This window comes from Chenopodium album, chromosome 19 (assembly GCF_948465745.1).
Source record: "Chenopodium album chromosome 19, dcCheAlbu1.1, whole genome shotgun sequence".
In the NCBI taxonomy this organism is placed as follows: Eukaryota; Viridiplantae; Streptophyta; class Magnoliopsida; order Caryophyllales; family Amaranthaceae; genus Chenopodium; species Chenopodium album.
The window spans coordinates 33,351,283-33,365,583 of NC_137852.1; the positions used below are offsets into that span (position 1 = coordinate 33,351,283).

Here is a 14,301-nt window from a genome sequence, read left to right on the forward strand (position 1 = left end):
CTTCGTCGATTCTCAGCGTCGCCGCATATACTAAATGTCGTCGCATGACTTAACCTGATTAAGAATTCAGTAAAGTATATTGGGCTTGTGATGTACTCGGATCTGTCAATTTATGATCCAGCAAACAAAGTTTTGTGACTTGGACCATATAACCGAACTCACTGACCCGTTTATGTAAGGGTTCTTTAATTTTTTTTTTAAATACATTAATTGGAAATGAGAATCTAGTTCTTTGAATTGATTAATTGAGTTCGATAAAAATGCATTTGGTGGTTTTAATTATAAGTGAAGTGATTGAGTTCTGTATTTGGTGGTTCGATAGAAAATGCATTAGGTGGTTTTAAAAAACATAAAAAATAATAGAGTCCAATCCTAGCTAGATCAGAGGCATTGATGTTATGAACAAAGAGTTAAAGACATACGTAAAGTAAAATTGGTTCCAAGCTAAGTGTGCATACATTTCAAGATAAAGTACGATTATAGATTCATGTAACAAAACGTTGATGGCCAAATAGATTTATAATTGACATAGGATCTTATGATCACACTGATAATTGTCTAACCTCATTCTCAATATGTCCAAGAAACAATTCGTTTTCTTATTACATACAAATTTAATATTTACATAATATATACCAAGTATAAAACAAAACAAATAATCAAATAATACATGCCTGCAACTAACATTTCAAGTCCCTAGCTAGAAACCTAGAACAAATTATTGTATATTAATTATACAAAGGAGGAATTAGGTTCTTTGGCAACCATATCAAGTGAAAGCTTTCTACGATCAATGGCATTTGAAACTTGTACCGGAGAGTAATCTCTAGGTTCACATTTAGGCACTTTATGCTTGATAACTCCTACTCGTCTACTCGTTTCTTCGACAATCTCTTCACTGCATGAGCAATGTAACACTTAAAATCCAAAATGTATATTTCAAAACAAATATTTTATTATTAGAGTATTGCTCATCGCACGAACAATAAATATACACAATTATAAGGATGATTGTTATTTATACGTCTCTTACTTTAAGGGTATTGTTCTACACTTCATTACTATGGTAAATTCGTACACAATATATGTATATCGTATAAGTAGTAGAAGTTGGAGTGAAATGAAATCAAATCTATGGTCATTTCTTATTCAAAACGAACAAAATAGTAAACTGATGAAATTTAGATTATATCGGATTGGATGTAATAAAAAAAATAATAGATGAAAATGTATAAAGATAATATAGATAGTGAAATGATGTATGCAAGATGTTATAAGTCAATGCTTTTCTTTTTTGCACACTTTTACAAAAATACAAATTATATTAATAACTAAATGACACCCATTTTTAATTTATCAACTAAAATTGCCGAAGAATTCCATCATGCATTTTGTGCTGCATTTGGCAAAATTTTCAACATAGTACTAATATCACTAATTTACAATTTGCATGATTATGTGATAGAATATAAAACATATTCCTTAGCCTCAACAACCAGCTTAAATTTTTGGTTGAGTTGGTCCTTTAACATGGTATCAGGACAAACATGATATAAAGGTCAAACTAAAACTAATTAGAGTATAAAACATATTCTTGGGCCTCAATTATCAGCTTAATATACCCGAGTATATATTTTTATGATTTACAAAGATTATTTAGATGGTATTTTAGAAATTTTGTTATTTTATTAATAGGAAGTAAAAAGTTAAGCATAGAAATTTACACAGATAAAAAATGATAAACATTCATCAAGAGTAAATTACCTTGGGCTTGTTGTGACTTTGAAGAAAGGAATTAATGTTGTCATTAATCTTATCCTTGGAATACTCAGTCGAATCAAGTATTACTTTAATTAATTTGGGAGTCTTGAAAGAAGGTCCAACTGATGAGAAATAATCCATTTTCGGACAATCTTCAATTTTAAGTTTATGCAAAGATGGCAACTGAAGTATATCCTTAAGCTTTCCTATTGATATAAACATCTTCAATTCGGGGCAGTGTATTAGCTCAACACTTTCAAGGGACGGAAGGATTTTATCAGCAGATATAGGAGGCTTAGGAGCATTTATTTCCTCCTCCTCATTGGAACTTATGACTTCCTTTAGAAGTGGACACCACTTTATGGTCAATGTTTTCAGTTGTACAAGTGCAGTTGCTATGGAGAGGTATCCCAAAGTTTCAAGTTTCTCACATCCACCAATATATAAGCGGTGCAAATTGTTAAAGCTGGAATAGTAACTCATCTCCTTACAATTCACTTCCCATAATTGCACAATTTTATCACACATAATCAATGTGAAGTGTTCCAGCGATGGGAATATTGTCTGCAAGTAGTTGAAATGACATGTACTCCACATTAATTACAAGAATTGAAATTTTTCGAAGATATATATATATATATATATGTATATATATATATATATATATATATATGTATATATATATATATATATATATATATATACATATATATATATATATATATATATGTATATATATATATATGGCGGAGAATTAAAATGGTTGATTTAGTAAAAGGATTATCATATGTTATACCACAAATTAAAACCTGTATTTTACGTTTAAAATAGACATTAAAACAAAGTATACATAAAGACATACTACCTCCGTTTTTTATAAGTTGACACATTTTGACTTTAGCACTATTTACACATTTTGATTTTAGCACTATTTACACATTTTGACTTTAGCACTATTTATACATAATGAAAGATATAGCCATGCGTGGTCTTGTTAGATTTATCATATTGTGTAATTTCAAAATATCAACTTTTTATAATTTTTTATTTATCGTTAATTAAATATATAAACAGTTGAATTTGGATATTACAAACGTGACTAAAGAAACGTGTCAAATAAAAAGAAATAGAGGAAGTAATAAAATGCATATATATTTGGTACCTTGTGATTACCGAAAAGAATATGATGTCCAGGTTGGTGATCATCATTATTGGTGATAGGACCCCGTTTGATTAAGCCAGTTACACTTTCCAGTTCCTTAAGACTAGCAAGCTCCATCCGTTTCAAACAAGGAAATGTAAGAATAATATATGGATCTCCATGCGCATTATTCAGTTGATGATCAACATCATGCTCTATAAATATATATTTCATACTTGAGCATTTATTTATCTTTAAAGAAGTCAAGTTGGGTGCCTTGAAAGGTATAGATGAGAGAGACTGCATCTCTGGACATTCGTCAATTTCCAGGTGTTGTAAAGATGACAACTTAAGAAGTTGATCCTTGAGATATTCTCTTGGTATTGATACGAACATCTTCAATTTAGGGCATCCAAGTAAGCCAACAGTTTCAAGGGACGGAAGGATTTTATCACCAGCTATTGGAGCCTTTATTTCCTCCTCTTCCTCAGAACTTATGACTTCTTTTAGTATTGGACACTCCCGTATGGATAATGTTTTTAGTTGTTTAAGGGCAGTTGCTATCGACAGGGATCCCAAACTTTCAAGTTTCTTACATCCATGAATTTGTAAGTAATGCAAATTGTTAAAGCTGGAATAGTAAGTCATCTCCTTACAATTCACTTCCCACAATTGTACTATTTTATGACAATACGACAATCTCAAGTCTTCCAGCAATGGGAATATCGCCTGCAAGTTGTTGATATAACAAGTACTTAGCTCCACATTTTTGGAAGACATGTATAGGGGAGAATCACCTCAAGAGTAATAAAAGTATGAATATATATGTTATAACACAAATCAAAACAACTTTTTTTGATGGGTTAAATAGACAAAGTATACGATAAAGATATATTAAAATTCATAGTTAATTTGGTACCTTATGATTGAAAAGAATATGATGATCATCATTAGTAGTGGTGGAATGTTTGATTAAACCTGTTACACTTTCCAATTCTGGAAGAGTAGTAAGGGTGATTCGCTTCAAACAAGGAAATGTAATAGTAATATGTGGATCTCCTTGTGCATTATTCAGTTGATGATCAGCATCATCATGCTCCATAAATATGTATTTCATACTTATGCAAAATCCCACACGTAAATAAGTCAAGTTGGTTGCCTTGAAAGGTGTAGATGAGAGAGACTGCATCTTTGGGCATTTCGTAACAACCAGTTGTTGCAAATGTGGAAAGTGAATATTACTCAACTGTAGTTTGGTTTCGTCTTCTTCTTGTTGTTGGATGTCATCATTAATATGTTGGAGCTTCCCCATACGAGATATCCATACAAATTGAGTCTTCTCGAGTAATACCCTAACACCATTATTTTTTACAATTGATGACCAAGAATCATTGTCATTGAAGCTTAAACCACGAAAGTATCCTCTTGATGGAAATTTCCAACTATTTCCAAAAGATATAAGAAAATGATCAAGATTATTGAGAAATTGGAGTTGATCATCATCAATTGGCCAATCATTGTATGCCACTCCTAGCTCAAATAGTTTGAGGAAACTCAAATTATTTAACTCAGCAATACGGGCATAATATGAATATTCACCCTTTTTAGAATCATCATTATTATATCTCCATGGCATGCCATAATTAATAGCGTAAAGTCCTACCAACTGAGAGAGCTTAGAAAGGACATTAGCTGCTATTCCATTTCTCTCAATACTGCACTCTGTCAAATCCAACAAACGAAGATTGCAAAGGTTCCCTATTTCCTCTGGAAATTCCTCCAGTGATGATCCACTTAAACTAAGAACAACAAGGTTGGTCAACTCACCAATTACTGTTATATCTCCCAAGTTACATCTCTCCAAGAGCAATGTTATAAGACTCCTCTTCAATTTTCTTATGGAATTCGGCAAGCCTAGTCTAAATTTCATTCTTTTCAACACTAAAACCTTAAGATTTTTCATCCTTTCAAAAAAACCATCTGAAAATTGATCTTGAGGTAGGGTTCCATCTAATATTAGAATTTGAAGCTTGCGGGAATTCAGTCCGTTCAATCGAGAATGATCAGCTCCTGACATGAGAGAAATTGCATAGTACTTTTGGCAAGTCTCGGATAACAACCATCGAGGTAAAGCTTCTACCATCACCATTTTGCCACCTGCATGCATAATTGTTCCATTTTAATTTTCATATGCTCAATACTTTTTATGTTGTCTGTGCAACTTGCTTGTTCAGTTGTTTTTCAGTTGTTCAGTTGTTGAGATATAGATAAATATATCCTCAGTTCTTTTAATGTTGTATAATAGGGGATTACGTACAAATTTTGAATCGTATGTAGAAAAAAAGAAAAAAGAAAATTGAATAAAATGAATACAAAATTGTCTATATATGCACTACTACTAAAAGAAGAAAAAAAAAAACCCCCTCTTTTGAGTGTCAGTGGATATATGATCTAACGAGTCAGCAACTAAATGTATAGCTTTTTTAAATAGTAGCCTGTTAACTAATCAAATTTAATGTCCTTTGACTTCTCTATAAAAAAAGTCGCTTATTAGCTAGTTGTGAGGCGACTTCATATATATGTTAATCTATTAAGTTGTGTGTACGTTGTACTAAAAGACAACTCCATAATAAGTTAATCTAAAATTTCCACAATATTTTTCCACTAATTGCATATAAGTCATATAGTATCAATTTTATATTGCCTACCATGTTTGATATATATTTGGTTCTTTTGCTTGAAACACTAAATCATGCTATTTAATTAACCAAAGTTACTTTTTACATATGAGATTGTAATTATTTGAAATAAATATTTAATAACTCTAAACCTTTTGAGTGTCGTCATACGTATTAGGTGACATATTACGTGGTAGTCAAGCATGTTAAATTTAGAGTAAAAGACAATAGAGCACCTAACAGTCGCCTAATATGTATGAGACAACTTAATAGGCTTATGAGTTTCACCTCTTACACAAACGACTCCAAAAGTCCAACTTATACGCTAATTTAACTTCCTAACAATTTTGACTTTTAAAGTAAACTATATTAAAGATAGGACTCAGGTACCTATCATGTCACCTTAGGCGACTCATTAGGTGAGTTTCACCTCTTACACAAACGACTCCAAAAGTCCAACTTATACGCTAATTTAACTTCCTAACAATTTTGACTTTTAAAGTAAACTATATTAAAGATAGGACTCAGGTACCTATCATGTCACCTTAGGCGACTCATTAGGTGAGTGTCAAAGTAAAAAAACTACTAGAAAATAGCTTAATTGCAACGGAATTTTTCCGTCAGAAAGACCTAGTTTTTGTCGGAACGAAACCTTTTAACGGAAATTAAAAACAACAAATTCTGACAGAAATACCGTCAGAAGCCATTTTCCGACGGGATTTAAGTTTTCGGAAAAGATTTCTCCCTGCTGAAATTTCCAACGGAAGTCATTTAAAAAAAAGGCCAGCCCGACCCCTAACCCGTACCTCCTCTCCTCTGAACCCACAACCTACCACCACTGATCCCCCCACCAACCCAGATCCACCACCGATCCCCCACTAAAACTCAAATCCACAATTGAAACCCACAACGCCCAGATCCATTTAAACCCACAACCACTACAACCCACCACCGCGGAAACCCCTACAACCCACAACGACCAAGATCCACCACTAGAACCCACAACCCACTAACCAAAACCCTTAACCCATTACTCGAAATCCTTAACCCACTAACCGAAACCCCTAACCTAGAAACCCACTAACCGAAACCCCTAACCTAGTTCCCACTAAGCCCCTAACCCACAAAGACCAACAACCTACCACCACCGAAATCCCTAACCCAAATCCACACCCACCACAACTTAAAGCCCACCTTATTTCACAACCCTTCATCCCTTCCAACCATCGCAAGTTAATCACACCACCATAAAAGTAAAGAAGAAGAAAAAACCCAAACAAAATTAAATGATAGGAAAAAAAAAGTACATCTCACATTCCATCAAAAAACCGTCGATTTTCCGTTTTAAAAGTCAAATTCGACCATCTAGAGTTTTCATGGTCAAATTCGAATTTGACATAAAAAACCTTAAATTGATGGTGTTCAAAATGTAAACCTCAAATTTGGCGTTCGTTAATAGTGAAGCGACCTGGTGGCGAGGAGAGAGAAAGGGTGGTGAAGAGAAGAGGAAAGTAAATAGAAGGAGAAGAGAAGAGGGGAGAACAAAGGAGAAGAGGGAGAACGAATTGGAAGGAGAAGAGGGGAGAGAGAAGGAGAAAGAGCATAATCAGATAAGAGGAGAGAGAAAAAGAGGCTAAAACAAGAAAGAAAGGGGGAAGGGGCTGCATTTTAGGGTTTGTAAAAAATGATATTAATTTTTTTTTACTTAAAATTTCGTCAAAAAATTCCGACGGACCATAAATCCGTCGAAAATTGTAAATTACGACAGAAAATTATGTCAGAAAGAACATATATTCTGACGGAATTGTTGAATTCGTCGAAAATATCCGACGAAACATAACACTGTTGAAAATTTCGCTATTTCCAACGGAATTTCGAGTCCATCGGAACTAGTCCGTCGAAATTTGCTTGTTTTCTAGTAGTGAAAACTCACGTAATAAGTTTCCTCATATGTATAAGGTGACTTGATAGATTTTTGAGTCATACCTTATATACATGCGACTCTAAAAATCCATGATGCGACTTGTAAACCTATCAAGTCGTTCCATGTATATTAGGCGACTCGTTAGATGTTTTGTTAACTTTGACCCTCAACTTAACAGGACACTAATAGGTATGAATAACGGGACGTGATAGATTAATGATTCATACATTTTACACAGGCGACTCTATAAGTAATGACTTATTAGGGGATTTTTTTTAACATAGTAATGATTTGATTGTAAACAATAAACTAAGAGCATCATTATTCATGAACAAAAAAAAAAAATTTCATGTTTACTATTCACAAAAAAAATATTTTCTCTCTCATATACATAAACCAAACAAATAATTTCCAATATCCTCCTCTTAACAATGAACCAATAAAAAAATTTAATCACGTTACTATTTACCTACCCCACCATAATTTATCTTTCACCTTACCATTTTTTTAAAAATAAAAAAAATAAAAAATTCACTTTTGGACCACAAGAAATCAGGAAAAGTCAGATGAACAATTTTCACAAACAGTTTGGAAAACCAAACCATTTACAATTGTTCATGTAACTATTCATCACTCCCTCATTTATTTAACATTATTTTATTCAAATAGTAACATAAATAATTTTAATTGTTCATTATTATGAATACTCTAAATAAACAAGTGGTAAAATTAAAGGCATGGTTATATTTGGTATTTGTAGTGTATACTGAGATACGTAGTATTTGTTTTCCTAATTACTCCATTGCGCCCTTTATTTTCTCTAGTAGGGGTGTGCAATGTTACTTTTCAAATCTTATTTGATAGATATGGACGAGAGAGAAAGTTGGTGGGGTTAGTTAATGGAGTGCTTGTGACAGGAAATGAATGCTCCCTACAATAAAAAGTGGAATGAGGCAAAGTTAAAGAGACAGACAAAAAAAAAAAGGAAAATGGGGAAAATATTAAGGGACATAGGGTGTAAAACACAAATGGTGCACCTATTTTTGTACACGCCCTCTATTACTTTATCTTATATATACCCACTCCCATCATTCAATAACTTCTTAAATTGCATATTTAGCTTGATCTATAATAAAGATCACAACTTTTACCCTTTTTATTGCCTTAAAAATATTAGGGTATAAGTCAAAAAATCCTTTTGAAACTTGTAAGTGGAATTTCCCTTACATGATGAGTACAATTTGACTAATTCCATACTCCTTCCATTCTCAAATGATAGTCCCTTATGGCCTATTTTTAGTCTCAGATTGATAGTCTCATTTACTCTTTTAATATCAATTTATTTTATCAAATTGCAACAATATTTGTGCAAATTTAACTTTCACATGTAAATTTTATTTTTCAATGTACTTTTATTACTTTCTTTCTCTACTATTTTACATATCCAATGTAAATTTATCTTTTCAATGTAATTTTACTATTTTTATTTAAGTTTCTTAATTTTCGTGATTCTTGCCCGTAAGGGACTATCATTTGGGGACGGAGAGTATTATATTTAACGGACAACATGAATCTAAAACTTTCTACTATAACATAATACAAATTAAGGGTATGTTCACTTGAGCTTATTTTTAGTTCGGTTCAATTCAGTTTCTAATTTCCTTCTCTCATAAAAATATTCAGTTCAATTCAGCTTAGTTTAGTAAATAAGAACGGGCCCTAAAGGCTTAACTAATTGATACACTTGACAATAACGTATGTATTATTTTTTACAAAATCCCCCAAAAATTACTTGCATTGCTTTAAAAACATCATTGTTACATATAAATGAATGTTTGTGTCTAAATTATGACATTCACTTCATATAAAATCTAAAGTAAACTTCCTAAATTATTTTAAATGAATGTTTGTGTCTAAATTATGACATGCAATGTTTAAATTATTTTCTTTTGCATGTATTTAAATTTTTATTATTTTAATATATTTCAAATTTTAATAATTAGTGATTGAATTGATTCATTAAATTTAATCCCTTCGTTCCTTAATGATAGTCCATTTTGGTGAAATTTCACGAAAAATTAAGAAACTTAAATAAGAAATAGTAAAAGTATATTTAAAAGATAAATTTACTTTTGGTAAAAAAAAAACTCTTTATATTAGTGGTAGTTGGAAAAGGCTAATGAGGTAAGCATTTTAAGACCAAAATTTCACAAAAAGCGACTATCAGTAGGGGATGGAGGGAGTATAATTTTTTCCATAAAAAAAAATTGTCGTGTTAATAATTCAATAGTTGTGCATTACACAACCTATTTTTATGAAATACAATCAATACTAAAAGGGGTGACATACCTTTTTCTGCCAGAGATATTGTAGATTCCCGAACTAAATCATGTATTTTTGCATAACCTTGTTTATCTTCTAATAACAAAGCTGATGAGATGAGTTCATCAACCCATGTTTTGGCTAGTTCCATGGCTTCAATTAGATTGTTCACATGCTGAAACAACCCCAATCCAATGCCGTATCTCATCATGTCTTCAACAGGTATACTTGCACCAAAGGGGAACAAACAAGCAAGCAAGAAGAACCTCCTTTTCTCCTTACTTTCCATCAACTTGTAACTTGTTTCCAAAATTGAGTATGTTTGACGATGTACACCACTAATTTTGGCTTGACTAATTGACATAGGTTTTTCCAGTTCAGTTGCAAAATGTCCCCAAGCTGACAACTCTTGATTCTTAAGCACGTCAGCTAACGCCACAATAGAAAGAGGCGGTCCTCCACACTTGCTCAACATTTTCTTCACCACCTCTTCTTGATCATCGGCTTTAGCTCCAACGCGTGCTTTGAAAAGTAGCCTCGCTTCATCTTCATCCAATGGGTGTACCTCGAATATGTTAACCGTTGATGCTCCTACAACTTCACACACATCCTTCTTTCTACTTGTCACCAATAGTTTGCAGTTTTCATTAGGTTGAGGTATCCCCACTTTTCCCAAATCAAATTTCCCCCAAATGTTATCCAATATAACGAGTATCTTAGTATCTTCCGTCAGAGTGGTGTACAAACGATTTGCTCTCTGCTCTATACTATGCAAATGCTCCAAGTTTAGCTTAAGTTGCTCTGCAATCTGACCTTGTATGTTTTCCACATTTGGGGATTCCGAAATCTCAACCATCATAGTTTTTTTAAACATATCTTTTGCTCCTTTGTTGGCTATTTCTTTTGCCAACGTTGTCTTGCCTGCCACATAAATAAAAACCATTCCAAAGCTAAAATTTACTATTTTTTTTATTAATGATTAATACAACTTTTACGACTTTTATTATTGGGGTAGTTCATCCCAAGTCCCACATGGAAGAAATAAGTAACAGAGGACTTTGTTATAAATGAGTGCATACTCATAATAGTATGAGGCTTGTTAGAGATATGGAATATCGGAAAATATATGTGTGATATATTTTCCATATTAATCTTATTAGGAGAATAATATATTTACAATATCATACTAATGTGGAGTGGAGTGTGCATGCAACTTGACAAGGTGGGTGACCAGGTTGTAATTTAATGATTTTTAAATTATTTTTGAATGTTAAATTTTAATTTTACTATTTTCTTGTAAAAGAAAAATCATTATTCTAGAAACTCGGCTTAAATTTTGAAAAAATAAATATTCTAAATTCAATTTTTTTTTTTCAAATTATTTTACGAAGTTCAGTTTTAACTATTACGAGTAATGAAAAAATTAAAAAATTAGATTATAGAGTAGAGTATAACTGTGAAATAAATGTTGTGTTTGACAATTATAACATAAGTCTAATTCTAGGAAAAGGTAAATATCAATTAATTTTAGTCTATTTTTTTATAAATTTTTCATGTTTATTATAAATTCATTCATAAATAAGTATTTGCTAATATGACCAGTTGGCCACTAGACTTGATCAAACCAAGCCCCGCCTGAAAAAACTTTAGGGTTTAGAAGCCCAATTTTCCATTTATGTTTAATATTCTGCTTGCCTATTAATCTAGATCATGACATTATAATTTCTATATTTGATGGTATGTTTTATCAAATTTTATCTGTTAGAAATTCATACAAAAATTAGACTTATCGTGCATGACACAGGCCTTAAGCTAGTAAATATTCTAATTTTAAGATTTTCTTTTCAAATTATTTTACGAAGTTCAATTTTAACTATTAATAGAAAATAAAAAAATCAGAAAATAAATTTAATTTTTTTATCATGAGATAATTAAATTAATTTTTTATTTGAATTAAAATATAAATATGATTCAAAATATTTTGATAATGTATAAAGTTATAAATTGTAAATCGTTCTCATTATTAGGAGATAATTAGTATTGAGAAACGAAGTAAATATTAAATTAGGAGTAGTATATAAATTGTAATATATGCATGAATGAAAAATGTATGAAAATGTTTACCTATAGCTCCCATGCCAAATACGCCAACAACATTAACTTGATCATCACGTAACTTTTTGAGTATTTCCTCCATAAGCACTACTCTGGAACTCAAGCTCGTCATGAATTCGTTAGGGGTGGATTTCAAATCTAATCGAGGTTCCGTGATCATTGACTCATCTGGTTTATTTTTGATTACGGACTCGATTTCATTGACTATAAGTTCAGCTGTTTTGCTCATCTCATAGCGTCGTTGCAAATTGCAATTAACATGGCCAAAGCAGCACTGATCCTTGCCTTTTCTAGTCTTCTCGTCAATTAGATGCTGCGAAGTCTCGACGAGGTTCTGCACCTTGGAAAGCCAACTATCAGTGAGCTTTGTACTCTTGTGCAGATTTTTCTGTTTTTGCTGCTCTACTATGCTCGTAAAGGTGTCTTTGAGATTGACTAAGTGATGGTACTTGTTTTGAAGCTCTTTCATGTTATCGTGGTAATTCCTTATGTAAGAAAACCATTCTTTTAGGGTATCGATGATCAAAGACTTGGCTAACTCTTTGGCTACATCCTTTACTCCATTAGCCATGCTCAAACTGGATACATACATACTTATATATATATATATATATATATATATATATATATATATATATATATATATATATATATATATATATATATATATATATATATATATGACAAGGAAAATTAATCAGTCAAGAGGCAAATATAGGATCATAAAATATCAAATCATATCCCTACCGTATAAAAAGTACAAGATTACTCTTATGAATAGTGGTATGCTAATTTACCCTTCAAAATGTGTATCAGGATCATAAAATATCAAATTATATTACAAATAATACTCAAATTAAACCCATACATAGCGTACAACTAAAAAAAAAGTAATTCAAATAACATAACCAGAATTGAATAGAATTTTTTTTTTAAAAAAAAAATAAATTAAACCCATAAATCACACAACTCAATAAAAAAATTAAATAAAAAATAACTTGCAATTCTAGTTCACTAGATTGCACCATCTAATTTGTGCATCACTAATTATTTTTACATTTATTTTTTCAATAAAACCACAATTAATAACTAGGTAACAATTTATCACCTAAAATTATGTGGCTTAATTAATGTCGAACGAAAATTGAAACGATAACTTGAGAAAATTTAAATACGGAGTAACAAAGTTTTAAATAATTTGCATAAAAAAAAAGAAACAAAAGGAACAAAAAAGGTCAAATTCGATTATCTCCAATAAGATCAATTACTAGTAATACAATATGTTTTTTTTTTTTTTTTTTTTTTTGATGAGAAATACAATATGTTTCTTACAAATGAAGATTATATTTAATAAGCTCATATATATAAATATATAAGGACTACTCGACTATCAGAATATTATGTTTTGTTTATGTTTGTGCTATAAGTTCTTTTCTTTCTAAGAGGTGGAATAGAATAACTCGATTGAAGCGTAATGATCATACGTCTGTAATGCCTACATGTCAAAAGTAGCATCACCTGATAACATCCATAATTCAGTTTTTAGCTTAATGACGGTATGCTCTATATTAATTAAATGCACATTTATTTTCCATCTAATGAAAAGCAACGCAATTTGTTGAATTATATAATAAGTTCATAAAAGAGCTAAAACCATAAAACAACTAAGATCATATCACCCGAATAAAGTACTACGGAGTATAAATAAAATTACGGACTAATATGCATACCTCTTGGGTTGCGTTAGGTTGGGTGGACAAGCGGGTTGATAAGTTATAAATAAACCTATAGTCGTTTTTTGTTTGTGATGTGAAATATTTGTACATTGTAACAATATAACGGTAGCATCAACTAATTTATAGACAAAATCTAGAGTGTGATCCTTAGTCCTTACATTTGGAATGTAATATTTGCTTCATTCACAATTAAAGTACTATACTTTATCCTCCTTTACAAAATTATTATGCTTTATCACTTATGCGGTGCAAAATTTTGCAATTACATACCTTGCTTTCACCTTAAGATAATACTAATAATGATACGTACGGAGTAATATTGTTATAATGTTAAAAATTGAAATTGGAATATGGTGATAGTTTCATTGGGTTTTTGGTATGGAATATGGTATTGATTATATGTCAAGAAATTCCAATCCTTGAGGTTAGATATAGAATTGATTTTATGTCAAGAAATTGCAATCATCTTTTTGAAAATGGAATATAGAATTGATTTTACGTCAAGAAATTGCAAGCATCTCTATGAAATTGGACTATAGAATTGATTTTATGTCAAAAAATTGCAATAAAAGCCTACCAATTGGGAATATGGTATTGACTCTTAGCAAGAAAATTGGAAAATGT

General features: G+C 31.2%; 1 protein-coding gene across 1 annotated transcript; it reads right to left on the bottom strand.

The window, feature by feature from the left end:
- Positions 1–732: 732 nt before the first annotated feature.
- Positions 733–12,512, bottom strand: LOC145594256 (disease resistance protein RPS5-like). The gene is made up of 7 exons (XM_081650591.1): positions 11,951–12,512; positions 9,854–10,747; positions 3,822–5,059; positions 2,924–3,631; positions 1,765–2,325; positions 1,371–1,396; positions 733–898 (listed from the first exon to the last, which is right to left on the bottom strand). Exons 1-7 carry the CDS (start codon positions 12,510–12,512, stop codon positions 733–735), a joined length of 4,155 nt encoding a protein of 1,384 aa, XP_081506717.1.
- Positions 12,513–14,301: the final 1,789 nt, after the last annotated feature.

Bases quoted from the DNA above. Each gene is read 5' to 3' on its own strand.
- LOC145594256 (XM_081650591.1), bottom strand. From the start codon at position 12,512: ATGGCTAATGGAGTAAAGGATGTAGCCAAAGAGTTAGCCAAGTCTTTG. The intron at 2,326-2,923 runs GTACCAAATATA...AACTACTTGCAG, and splicing joins TTCTTTTCGGTAATCACAAG to ACAATATTCCCATCGCTGGA. The intron at 1,397-1,764 runs GTAATTTACTCT...TGCCAAATGCAG, and splicing joins AAAGTCACAACAAGCCCAAG to CACAAAATGCATGATGGAAT.